Source organism: Erinaceus europaeus, chromosome 5, assembly GCF_950295315.1.
Source record: "Erinaceus europaeus chromosome 5, mEriEur2.1, whole genome shotgun sequence".
Taxonomy (NCBI): Eukaryota; Metazoa; Chordata; class Mammalia; order Eulipotyphla; family Erinaceidae; genus Erinaceus; species Erinaceus europaeus.
In genome coordinates this window covers 41,388,266-41,401,064 of record NC_080166.1, presented here as the reverse complement: position 1 = coordinate 41,401,064, position 12,799 = coordinate 41,388,266, and the positions used below count along the sequence as shown (strand labels likewise).

The following is a 12,799-nucleotide window of genomic DNA, read 5'->3' as shown; positions in this document are numbered from 1 at the left end:
CAGTAGGCGTTGAGATTCCATTTGAGCCTTTCATTTTCCTCTTTTTTTTCCCAGATGAATACTCTGCTTAAAGCCATTTGTGTGTAATGTGTTCTTTGTGGCCTGAGAAGTGTCAGTAGTATGTTGAATTAAAGGTACATATAAAGTCCAATAAGCTAAACTGATCCATCTGAATTATCAGAAAAATTAAAACTTGGTTTTCTTTTCTCCCTCAGAAAATACCCTATGATTCAGACAGATGATGAACGAGAACGCTATAAGGCTGTGTTCCAAGACCAGTTTTCAGAATACAAAGAGCTCTCTGCAGAGGTACAGGCCGTCTTGAGGAAGTTTGATGACCTGGATGCAGTGCTCAGCAGATTGCCACATTGCTCAGAAAACCACCAGGTCAGTGTCTGAGGCAGGGTGGTTAAGAGGAAGCATCAGATCTAGCTGCTTTTTTTTTTTTCTGGTGGGAGGGTGATGGTGGTTGAGGAGGATATAAATGATTTAATTAATAAGTCACATATATATAAAATGTGTTGTGATGGTGATTTACAAGGTTATAAGATAATAGTATAATTTCACACCACTTCCACCACCAAAGTTCTATGTTTCCCCTTTCCCCCACCATGGTAATTTCCATAGTTCTCCCAAGGTCAAAGATATGGGTTGCCTGCATGTATATATTTTTTCTTTTTTCAAGTTCTCTGTATTCCACACGTGAGTGAGGTTATCCCATAGTCACCCTTCACTTCCCTAATTCACTAATCCTAAACACTGGTGGCTTTTTAAAAATTTAATGTGATTTTTATTAGTGCTTTAATAATAGTTTATAGGGTTACAGGGGTACAGTTCCACATTGCAGCCACCACACCCTTAGTTTGGCTACATTTTTTTTTCTTTTCTTTTTGCAAGTTCATGTGTTTTATGTCTCTTTTTTAAATATTTAATTAATTTATTTTTGTTATTGAATACAGAGAGAAATTGAGAGGGGTAGGGGAGATAGAAAGTGAGAGAGACACCTGCAGCCCTGCTTCACCATTCATGAAGCGTTCCCCCTGCAGGTGGGAGCAAAGGCTTGAACCTGGGTCCTTGTGCATTGTAATGCGAGCACTTAACCAGGTGTGGCACTGCCTGGCCCCTGTTTTATTTCTCTATACTCCACATTTCACCTCCTTATTTAATTAAACACAATCACTTCCAATTCCATTCATTTTGTCCCAAAGGGAAGCCAGCATCATCCGTTTTAAAATATATAGTAGTATTCCATTGAATATAAGATTTACTTTATTTATTTATTACATGAGAGTGACTTGGGAAGTGGTATGACATTGGACTCTTAAGCATGAGATCGTCAGTTCAGTCCACAGCCCTACTTGTGCCACAGTGATGCTGTGGTTCTCTCCTCCTATCTTTCTCATTAATAAACCTTAAGAAAAAGTCTTAGAGGTAGCATAGTGGCTAGAGCATTGGACTTAAAAGCATGAGATTCTGAGTTTGAGCTCCAGCATCAAGTGTTCCAGAGTGAGTGATAATTTGGTTCTCTCTTTCTCCTTTGTCTCTCCTATAACCAATATATAAATAAATCTTTGAGAGAGAGAGAGGAAGGGAGGGAGAGAGAAAGAAAGAGAGGCCAGACCACTATTCTGATACATACAGTATCAAACTGGGAACCTCAGGCACAAAAGTCTGATGCTCTTCCAGTTAGACCATTTTCTCAACCTCTGATATTTTTTAAAATGTAAAAATGCCATAGCCATCTGTATCTGTGTTTAGGAAAATCACTTGATATCATCAAGGTCAGAATTATCATTCAGGGGAGTCAGGTGGTAGTGCAGCGGGTTAAGTGCACGTGTCGCAAAGTGCAAGGACCCACATAAGGATCCCGGTTCGAGCCCCTGGCTCCCCACCTGCAGGGGAGTCGCTTTACAGGCGGTGAAGCAGGTCTGCAGGTGTCTATCTTTCTCTCGCCCTCTCTGTCTTCCCCTCCTCTCTCCATTTCTCTTTGTCCTATCCAACAACAACATCAGTAACAACAACAATAATAACTACAACAACAATAAAAAACAAGGGCAACAAAAAGGAAAATAAATAAATATAAAAAATTTTTTTAAAAAAGAATTATCATTCAGTTAATATAATTGAAGTGCTTTGTATCCAATTGCTGGGATATTGTGCAGATGCAGTCACATCTGCCATGTTGTCCCCTCAGGCTACTGCTAGTTCCCACTAGAGTTGGGACAGTCTCGGAGTGCCTGTTTCGCCATGTTGTGCCCTCAGGACATTGTCTATTTTCCTGCGATATTTGGAGTGCTTTGGTCACTCCTCCCCCTTCCCATTCTCATGAGAGTTATTATCCTATCCTGGAGTGCTACGGTTCCTCCTCCCCCTTCTCATTCTCGCGAAAGCTGCTCCTATAAAAGCCCTTCTTCTTCCGCACCTTGCTCTCTTGCCAGTGCTTCACTTCGGTGTTCAGACGCAGGAAAGGTTACTGCGTGAGGTGGCCATTTTCGCTACCTCCACGTGGCCCAACCTGCTTCTCTAGCACCCAACTCTGAGGTGCCAGCACAAATAAAGATTTGTGTTCCCTCTTCGCTCAAAAAAAAAAAAGAAAGAAAAAGAAAAAAAGAAATGATTTAATATGTTATCTTGAGTGGGGCTAATGTGGGGATGCCTCTTCTCGGGCGTGTACTCCCTGGGTAGGAGAGAACACAACCTGAGCCAACCTGGGCTGCTATTCAGTCAATGACTCGAGAGAGATGGTTCAGGAACAGAGCTCATGGTGGCAAGGCAATTCAGTTCTCTATTGATCAGAGAGCCAAGGCTTTTAAGAGTCAGACCAGAAGTGACATGTCGGAAACAGAAGTGGTTGTGAAAGGGGCAGAGGAAGGCAAAAAGGGACTGGAAAGGTAGGAACTTCCTTAGCAACTGTTGTGAGGGTTTTAACTGGTAGGATAAATAATACCCTGCAGGCAGGGAGGATCTTGAGGGTAGAAAGAAGATAGATCAAAGGAATGGAATAGGTGGGGATCTTTTAGGCAAAACAACGATTACGTAGATAATAAGGGAGCAGGCCATAGTATCAGGAATGCAGGGTGCTTTGTGAGGCAGGGAGTCTGATAAGATGAAGCAAACCTTGGGGGGTTTTGTCCCTCCTTGCTCGACCTCTCAGTAGAGAGAGACTGACAGGATGGATGTCCCCTTAAGTCAAGTGCCTGCCAAGCTCAACCACATCCTCACAATTTCCCTACAATCTTGTGTATGATTTTATTAAAACTTAGCATAAGGGGGCTGGGCAGTAGTGCAGTGGGTTGAGCGCACATGGCGCAGAGTGCAAGGGCCAGCTTAAGGATCCCAGTTCAAGCCCCCAGCTCCCCACCTGCAGGGAGTCGCATGACAGGCGGTGAAGCAGGTCTGCAGGTGTCTGTCTTTCTCTCCTCCTCTCTGTCTTCCCCTCCTCTCTCGATTTCTCTCTGTCCTATCTAACAACAACAGCTATGACAACAATAATAGTAACAACTACAACAAGCGCAACAACGAGGGCAACAAAATGGGAAAAAATGGCCTCCAGGAGCAGTGGATTCATAGTGCAGGCACCAAGCCCCAGCAATAACCCTAGAGGTAAAACAAAACTTAGCATGATGTTTTCAAGGTTCATATATAATAAGAATCAGTACTATATGTCTTTTCCTTGTGGAATATTTCATTGTGGTATGACTATATGAATTTTTCTTATTCCTTTTTTTTTTTTTTTTTGCCAAGACTTGATGCCTACTTGGTGAGTCCACTACTCCTAGTGGACTTTTTTCTTTTTTTAGTGATTTCCTAATGATCAATAAGATTGTGGGACAAGAAGGGTACAAGTCTATACAGTTCCCACCACCAGAGTTCCACATCCCTCCCCCTCCATTGGAAGGGTCCTTAGTTTTTATCGCTCTAGTATGAACCCAGGATTGTTATGGGGTGCAGAAGGTGGGAGATTTGGCTTCTATAATTGCTTCTCTGCTGGACTTGGGCACTGACAGGTTGATTCATAGCCCTGGCTTGTTTCTATATTTCCCAGCTGGGGTAGGGCTCTGGTGAGGTGGGGTTCCAGGACACATTGGTGAGGTCATCTGCTCAGGGAAGTCAGGTTGGCATCATAGTAGCATCTGCAACTTGGTGGCTGAAAAGCATTAATATATAAAGCAGAACAAATTGTTTAATAATCAGGAACCTATAGGTAAGAATATAGCAGGTAAAATTTGGGGTCTTTATGTTAGAAGAAGCTAGAAAGTCTGTTTTGGATATAATAAGGACCCATGACTTTACTAATTTTTGCCTGAGCCTCACATGTAACATGCAGGTGGGCTAAAAGTATTGGCTAGGAAGATGATGTCAGAGTTGGGAATAGGACTTGAAAGCTGGATCAAGAAAGAGAGTAGCTCCCAAATATGGGAAAAGTATATAAATTCTGTTAACTGCAAGCTCCATCAATCTGATCTGGTGTCCATGATATTCATAGTCAGCACAGGAACCTGTATAACACCTGCATCCCTGTTGGTCTGAGGTCACTTTACATGGTCACAGCTCCCACCTGACCCCCCCCCACACACGCACAATTATTCCTTTTTTTAAAAATATATTTATTTTCCCTTTTGTTGCCCTTGTTATTTTGTACTGTTGTTGTAGTTCTTGTTGTTGTTATTGATGTCATCATTGTTAGACAGGACAGAGAGAAATGGAGAGAGGAGGGGGAAAGAGAGACACCTGAAGACCTGCTTCACTGCCTGTGAAGTGACTCCCCTGCAGCTGGGGAGGCGGGGGCTCGAACAAGGATCCTTATGCTGGTCCTTGCATTTTGCGCCACATGCGCTTAACCCACTGAGCTACCACCCAACTCCCACACACGGTTGTTCTTACTATCTCTTCCTGGCCTTGTCTAAAAGTAGAAATAGTTGGGAGTCCGGCGGTAGCACAGCGGGTTAAGCATATGTGACGCAAAGCACAAGGACCGACATTAAGGATCCTGGTTCGAGCCCCTGGCTCCCCATCTGCAGGGGGTTCGCTTCACAAGCGGTGAAGCAGGTCTGCAGGTGTCTATCTTTCTCTCCCCCTCTCTGTCTTCCCCTCCGTTCTCCATTTCTCTCTGTCCTATCCAACAATAATGACAGCAATAACAACAACAATAAAAAACAAGGGCAACAAAAGGGAAAATAAATAAATTTTTTTTTTTTAATGTAGAAATAGTCATTGTATCACAGAAGTTAACTTCTTTGCAGGAACTGAGATTTGCCATAGCCTGGGGTCTGCCAGTCATGCTCATTCATTTCTCAGAATCCCCCCAGAAGTGCTTCTCTCTTGTTAACTGGCCGATAATAATTATCCAGTGAATTGAATTTTTTTTGCACATGGATATTTTCACTGTTGTCTTACGTAAAAATTTTTTTCTATTCTAAATCCTAGTATGTTTAGAGACTGTCTTGAGATGTGATTTGAGTTAATTCAAGTGATTCAATTCAAATATCAATATATTACTTTTAGGAACACAGGAGAATTTCAAGAATTCATGAAGAGTTTAAGAAAAAAAAGAATGTGAGTAAATTGATTTACTTCTTTTTTAATATTTATTTATTCCTTTTTGTTGCCCTTGTTTTTTATTGTTGTTTTGTTATTGGTGTTGTCGTTGTTAGATAGGACAGAGAGAAATGGAGAGGAAGGGAAACAGAGAGGGGGAGAGAAAGATAGACACCTGCAGACCTGCTGCACCACTTGTGCTTAACCCACTGCATGATTTACTCCCATGATTTACTTCTTCAAATACAAGTACAGTGGGTGACAACTGATAGTCTTCAGACACTTTTAGCCAGATAAATTTTTGTTTTGTTTTTGTATTTCTGTTTTTGAAATGGAAGAAATATTGTTTCACAAGACTGCTGTTGTGCAGCTGGGAAAATAGTTCAACTGAAACATTATGGGACTTGCATGCCTGAGGTTCCTAGTTTGACCCTGAGCACTTGCATGTACTAGAGCAATGCTTTGGCTTCCCCCTTGCTTTCTCTCTCTCTCTCTCTCTCTCCATATATATATATATATATATATATATAGACACACACAGATAGACAGACAGATAGATAGATATTCATGAAATAATTTTTTTTCAAAATACCATTGCTGTCACAGGTGTACAGTCTCAGTTCTCCCCTAGAATTGATATCCATACTTCTCACCCACAGACAGATTGCCATCTCATTGCACCATAGAGCACAGAGTTCCCCATCCCACCCCCAGCCTCCTAACACCCCTAATCCCCAATTTCCCCTTTTAAATTCTTGGATCAACTGAAATAGGCCACAGTTTATTAATGCTCCACCCTGGGTTTTCCCTTTTTTTTTTTTTTTTTTTTTTGAAACAGGGCACTGCTCAGTTCTGACTTATAGTGGTGCAGGGTATTGAACCAACCCTTGTTTCTTAAATCTCACCTATGTGTGAGATCATCTGGAATTTATTTTTCTTCTTCCAGAGCACTGCTCAGCTCTGACTTATGATAGTGCTGGGGATTGAACTTGGGACATTTGGTTTCTCAGACATGAAAGTATTTTTTAATTAGTGATTTAATATTTATTTACAAAACTACAAGATAACACGGGTATAATTCTATACCTTTTCCACCACCAGAGTTCTGTGTCCCCCATTCCCTCCATTGGAAACTGCATCTATGGCCATACCACCCTGAACACACTAGATGTTGTCTGGAAACTGCATTAGTTCTCCCAAGATCACAAATATAGGTTGACTATTATTTATATAGCTATCTCTATATATTTATACACACTTGCTCAATTTTTTTCTAAGGTCCTGCCTTCTCTTCCTTTCTAAGTCACACCTACTACTTCTAAATGTCCTTTTTCTTCTGTTTTCGCTTACAGGTGGGGACTGGGGTCTTGAACCTGGGTCCTTGTGCATTTTAACAGGTACACTCAGCTAGGTGTGCCACTGCATAGTCGTCGTCCCCCCCCCAATTCTTTATGGGGTGCAGAAGGTGGAAGGTTTAACCTCTGCAATTGTTTCTCTGGTGGACATGGACATTGGCAGGTTGATCCATACCGCCAGCCTGTTTCTATCTTTCCCTAGTTCGAAGGGCTATAGAGAGGTGAGGTTCTAGGACACATTGGTGAAGTCATTTGCCCAGGGAGTTCAGGATGAAATCATAGTAGCATCTGCAACTTGGTGGCTTTTAGGCGGTAAGAGATAAAGCAGGACAAAATGTTTAATAAACAGAAACCAAAAAGTAAGAATTGAGCAGGTAGAGATAGGAATTTTAGGGTGAAAAAGAGATTAGGAAGTGTATTTTAAGTATCTTCCTAGGGGCCCATGACTGGTAATTTTTACATGGAGGCAGTCTAAAAATATTGTCTGGGTGGGACCCAGGTGGTGGCGCACCTGGTTGATTGCACATGTTACAGTGCACAAAGACCTGGGTTAGAGCCCCTGGTCCCCACCTGCAAGGGGAAAGCTTTGTGAGTGGTGAAGCAAGGCTTCAGGTCTCTCTCTCTCTCTCTCTGTCTCTCTCTCTCCCTTCCTATCACACCCTTCTTTCTCAACTTCTGGCTGTCCCTGTCCAATAAATGAATATATATATATATATATATATATATATATATATATATATATATATATATATATAGTCTGGGAAGATGCTGTCAGAGTTGAGAATAGCAAAAAATGTTTTTGTATAACCATCATGCTATCTCTCCAGCTCTCGTCTGATATTTTTTAAAATACTATATACATATGGTGTATTTATTTTGGAAAGAGACAGAAAAATTGATAGGGAAGGGGGAGATATAGAGGGACAGAGAGAAAGAAAACACCTGCTACACTGCTTTATCATTCATGAAGCTTTCCACTGCAGGTGGGGGACCAGAAGCCTGAAACCAGGTCCTTGATTATTGTAACATATGGTTTCAGCCAGGTGCACCACTGCCTCCCCTAAGATTCTTCTTGTGACGGGACATAGGAGGCTACCGGATGCCTTTCTTCTCACCTCTGTTCTGAGTAGATTCTGCTGTGTCCAGATTTGGCAGCCTAGGAAGTGAACAACAATACGAACTCCACCCACACTTCTTCAAAAGCTTAGGTTACTTTACATGTTTCTAACACTGTCCTTAGCACCTGTAACTAAGACTGGAGGCAGCTTTTTATTAATCTTTACTGCTATTTATGTATCGAGGCCACTAAACTGCAGTATTTAGAGAACTGAGACATTTAAGGTACCTCAGCTCTTTCTAGGAGCTAAAACTTATAAAAAGTAAAGTTTACACACACAAAATATAGTGCCTGTTATTTTCATTTTTTTTAGTATTTTCTTTCTTTTACTTTATTCATTTTATTGTTTTGAATAAAGTCAGAGGGAAACGAGTAAACAGAGAAGGAGAGAGAAAGAGAGACACCTGCAGCACTGCTTCAGTGTTCATGAAGCCCTCCTACCCCCTGCAAGTGGGGACCAGGGGCTCGAAGCAGGTTCCTTGCACACTATGATGTATGTACTCTACCAGGTGTGCCACCACCCAGCCCCTTAAGTGTTATTCTTATGTAGGCAGACTGGATTTAACTGCAAGAGAATGTGCTATGAAGAATTACTTTGGAAGAAATAATATATAGTTCTATTCTTTGCTGAGGGAAACCAGAGATTGAAATAATTATTGTTTCTTTTCCAGGATCCTACATTTCTGGAAAAAAAGGAACGCTGTGAATACTTAAAGAATAAACTTTCTCACATAAAACAACGAATTCAAGAGTATGATAAAGTGATGAATTGGGATGTGCAAGATTACTCTTAAACCTGGTCTGAAACCACTTTTTTTTTTTTTTTTTTTTTTTTTTTAGTATCAGACTTAATATTTATTTACTGACTTTTTTGTTCTAGTCTCAGAGGGAAAAGCTGAGTCCATTTCTGGTTGGTTAACTGGCACATAGTGTTAAAACAGTGTGATTTTACTAAAACATTCCAAAATAGATTGAGATTTAATAAGGCCTTCCCCCCACCCAAGAATGGAATATGTGCGGTATTCATGTATATGCTTTCATATTTATCAACCTTTGTCAAAATGAAAAGTGACTTTGGATCCCTATAGAGTATCAACCCTGGTGCAACTTTTTCCTTTTTTACTCAGACAAGTTTCTAGGATTTTTTGTGGACACATTTTTCTTCCTAGTCCAAGATGTAATTGCTTCCATTGATAGGAATTTGAGAGCCAGATCAGTATGTTCAAGCCATGTGATCTTGGGCAAGTCTCATCATCTCTCTGTACCTATGTCTTCACCTATAAAAGAGGTTAATGATAGTCCCTATCTTTTTTTAAATATTTATTTATTCCCTTTTGTTGCCCTTGTTTCATTGTTGTAGTTATTGATGTCGTTGTTGTTGGATAGGACAGAGAGAAATAGAGAGAGGAGAGGAAGACACCTGAAGACCTGCTTCACTACAGGTGGGGAGCTGGGGGCTCGAACTGGGATCCTTATGCCATTCCTTGTGCTTTGCGCCACATGCGCTTAACCCGCTGCACTACTGCCTGACTCCCTGATAGTCCCTATCTTATGGGGGTGTTATAAGGATTAAAAGAATTAATATTGATAGCACTAAGAGTGCTATCCCTATTAGTGCCACATTAGTGTTTCGGAAATGAATAGAATTGTTTGTGTAGTGAATAAACTAATCAGAATAATTGAGAAAAGATTTTTAATAGAAAGCCCAACTAGCTAACCAGAAGGCCATGTGTCCCATAAAGATATTTTGTGCTATTAATAACTTACCAGGTGTGACCTTAAGTAGATGCTTCTGTGCCCTTTGAGGTTCAGCACAGCCCTTAACTTTAATCAGTCTCACTGTGCATATACCTCCATGCCCCCACACCCCTGCCATTCCTGTATACATCAAATAAAAGATAGTGTTAATCCTGTTGTCTTTCCTCTCCCACTGGGATGTTCATCTTAAGACTCCATGATGTCACATTTACTTGGAATCACCCTTTGGTTTATGGGGGTGCTTTACCTTCCACTTGTTATCTTGACTGAGATTTTATTCAGTAGATGTTATCTTTTTTTTTTTTTAAATATAAACAGCCTTTAAAAAAATCAGTGCTATTAATTCTGTAGCAGCATCTACCTTGTAAATAATCTCTGAAGTGCAGCAATATGACTTTTGCCTAATATGTTGCCATTCATTGCTTAAAAGATTTTCAGAAATGATGAAACCAAAGAAAAAGAATGGCTTAAAAAATGTTGGTTAATGAAAGAACTTAGTTTTTCTGTGTCAATGAAATCTTACCTAGGGGTTTATTGCTAACATTTCAGTTCTGTGGTGCTGATTGTGCTTGTTGTCCTATGAATTTTAAGAGGTGACACTAGGAAGTGTGGGCTTCCTCTAGAAGCCCCTCATCTACAATAGCTTAATTTCTGTTTTCTATATTGGGATCCCTTGTTCACATTTCACTCTAGTGCTTAGGAAAAGATGAAATGTCACCTTTTTGGTATAAAGTGGACAGTTAATATTTAACTGAAGTGTTGAGAAAATTTAACTGTGTAAAACTTTTTTACTGTATTTGTAAATGCTAATCTCTGGGAAAAAAAACATGATGTAATACTGATTTTTTTTTTTTTTAGTGTTTATGTGAATGCTCAGGCATAGTAAAATGCCAATTGCCTGTTTTCAGACAGCTCCTCATAGTTTGCTTTTCTGGCATTTCTGTGTTGACTGGACATGTTCTGGATAATATTTCTGATTATCAAAAATAAACTGGAGCCTGTAGGTAATGGTGTTCAGATGACTCAGTCTTTCCTCCTCCTCCCCCATTTTTTATAAGAATTCAAAGTTAAAGCCACTGTATTGGTTTCCTCAAAACTGCTGTAACAAAGTACTACAAAATGAGTGACTTAAAGCAACAAATTCCATTGGTGCACCTGGTTGACTACACATATTATGCACAAGGACCCACGATCAAACCCCCACTCCCCACCTGTGGGGGGGGACACTTCAAGAACAGTGAAGCAGGTCTATCTTTTTCTCCTTTACTATCTCCCCACCCCCTCTCAATTTCTCTCTGTCCTTTTTCTTTCTCAGAAGGGGGGGGGGTGGGTATTGGGAGTGATGGATTTGTAGTGCTACCACCAAACCCCAGTGATAACCCTGGTATCAATTAAAAGGGGGGGGGGGAGCTGGGCGGTGGCACAATGGGTTAAGTGCACATGGTGTAAAGTGCAAGGACCCGCATAAGGATCCCAGTTTGAGCCTCCAGCTCCCCACCTGCAGGGAAGTTGCTTCACAAGTGGTGAAGCAGGTTTGCAGGTGTCTATCTTTCTCTCCCCCTCTCTGTCTTTCCCTCCTCTCTCCATTTCTCTCTGTCCTATCCAACAATGACAGCAATAACAACAACAATAATAACAACGGTAAACAACAAGGGCAACGAAAAGGAAAAAAAAGTAGAGGGGCCGGGAAGTGACACAGCTGGTTGAGCACATGTGCAACGACCCAGGGTGAAGTCCCTGGGGGAGGAAATTTCACAAGCAGTGAAGCAGTACTGCAGATATACCTCCCTCCCTCCCTTTATGTGTCTCCCTTCCCTCTAAATTGCTCTATTTCTATCCAAAAGAATTTTTTTTTAAATTAGAGGCAGAGAGAGAGAGTGTGAAAGTGACCATAGCAACAAAGCTTTCTTCAATGTGGTGGGAGCCAGGCTCAAACCTGGGTCTTGTGCATGGCAAAGCAACACACTATCTGAGCTATTTTGCCAGACCCAACCAACAATTCTTCATTGCCTCATAGTTCTTCAGACTAGAAGTCTGAGATGTATTTATCCAAAGGACCAAGGTCCACTCCAAGTCTGAAGAGGAATCTTTCCTTGCCTCTTCCCAGTTGCTTGGTGATTTGCTGGCAATCCCTGACAGTCCTTGGCTAGTATTTGTATCATGATCAATCCTCCATCCTCACATGAATTTCTTCCTGTGTTGCTGTTTTCACATGCCATGTTCTTATAAGGGAACCAGTGATACTGCATTAGGAACTTACCCTCTCAGAATGACTTTACCTTGATTAACCACCTCTGCAAACACTCCTATTTTCAATTAAGATTACATTATCTGGTGCCAGAGGTTAGAGCTTCAAGATAGATACTGTTTTGGGGAGGACACAGTTCACCTCCAAGTACCCACCTTTGAAAGTTAAGAGACTTAGAAATAAATATGGGAGTCAGGCGGTAGCGCAGTGGTTAAGTGCAGGTGGCACTAAAGCTCAAGGACTGGCACAAGGATCCTGGTTCGAGCCACTGGTTCCCCACCTGCAGGGGAGTCGCTTCACAGGCAGTGAAGCAAGTCTGCAGGTGTGCTTCTCTCCCCCTCTCTGTCTTCCCCGCCTCTCCATTTCTCTCCTATCCAACAATGACAACATCAATAATAACAACAACAATAAAACAAGGGCAACAAAAGGGAATAAGTAAATGAAAAAAATGTTGGCTTCAGCATATCTTATAATTCAAAATTTAATATGAAAGCATATCTAAAACTTGAAAACTTCATCTATTTGCATTTATGCAAACACTCATTGAAGAAACAAAAGTGGATGAAACAGGTAAGACCCTGAAGTTACTATTTAACATCTGACTGAAAATGCAGGGCTTGAAAGGAAAGTACATGTTTATTGTATGCATTTCTAGAAAATGGTTTTTGTGGCAAGCCTACACTGAATTATTCCAATGTTCAAATGATAGACAACAGAAGAAAAGCTATTGTGGGGGCCAGGCAATGGTACATCTGGTTAAACGCACATATTACATTATTTAAG

General features: G+C 40.9%; 1 protein-coding gene across 3 annotated transcripts in view; it reads left to right on the top strand.

Moving 5' to 3' along the window:
• The window catches only part of MARVELD2 (MARVEL domain containing 2), a 29,631-nt gene extending 18,855 nt beyond the window's left edge, over window positions 1-10,776 (top strand). For all 3 annotated transcript variants that reach the window (XM_007538035.2, XM_060191245.1, XM_060191244.1), the window contains exons 4-6: window positions 216-387; window positions 5,506-5,556; window positions 8,682-10,776. In XM_007538035.2, coding sequence (XP_007538097.1) covers window positions 216-387; window positions 5,506-5,556; window positions 8,682-8,804 — 346 coding nt within the window. In that variant the 3' untranslated portion in view covers window positions 8,805-10,776. The remainder of the gene's footprint in view (window positions 1-215; window positions 388-5,505; window positions 5,557-8,681) is intronic.
• The last annotated feature ends 2,023 nt before the right edge of the window (window positions 10,777-12,799 follow it).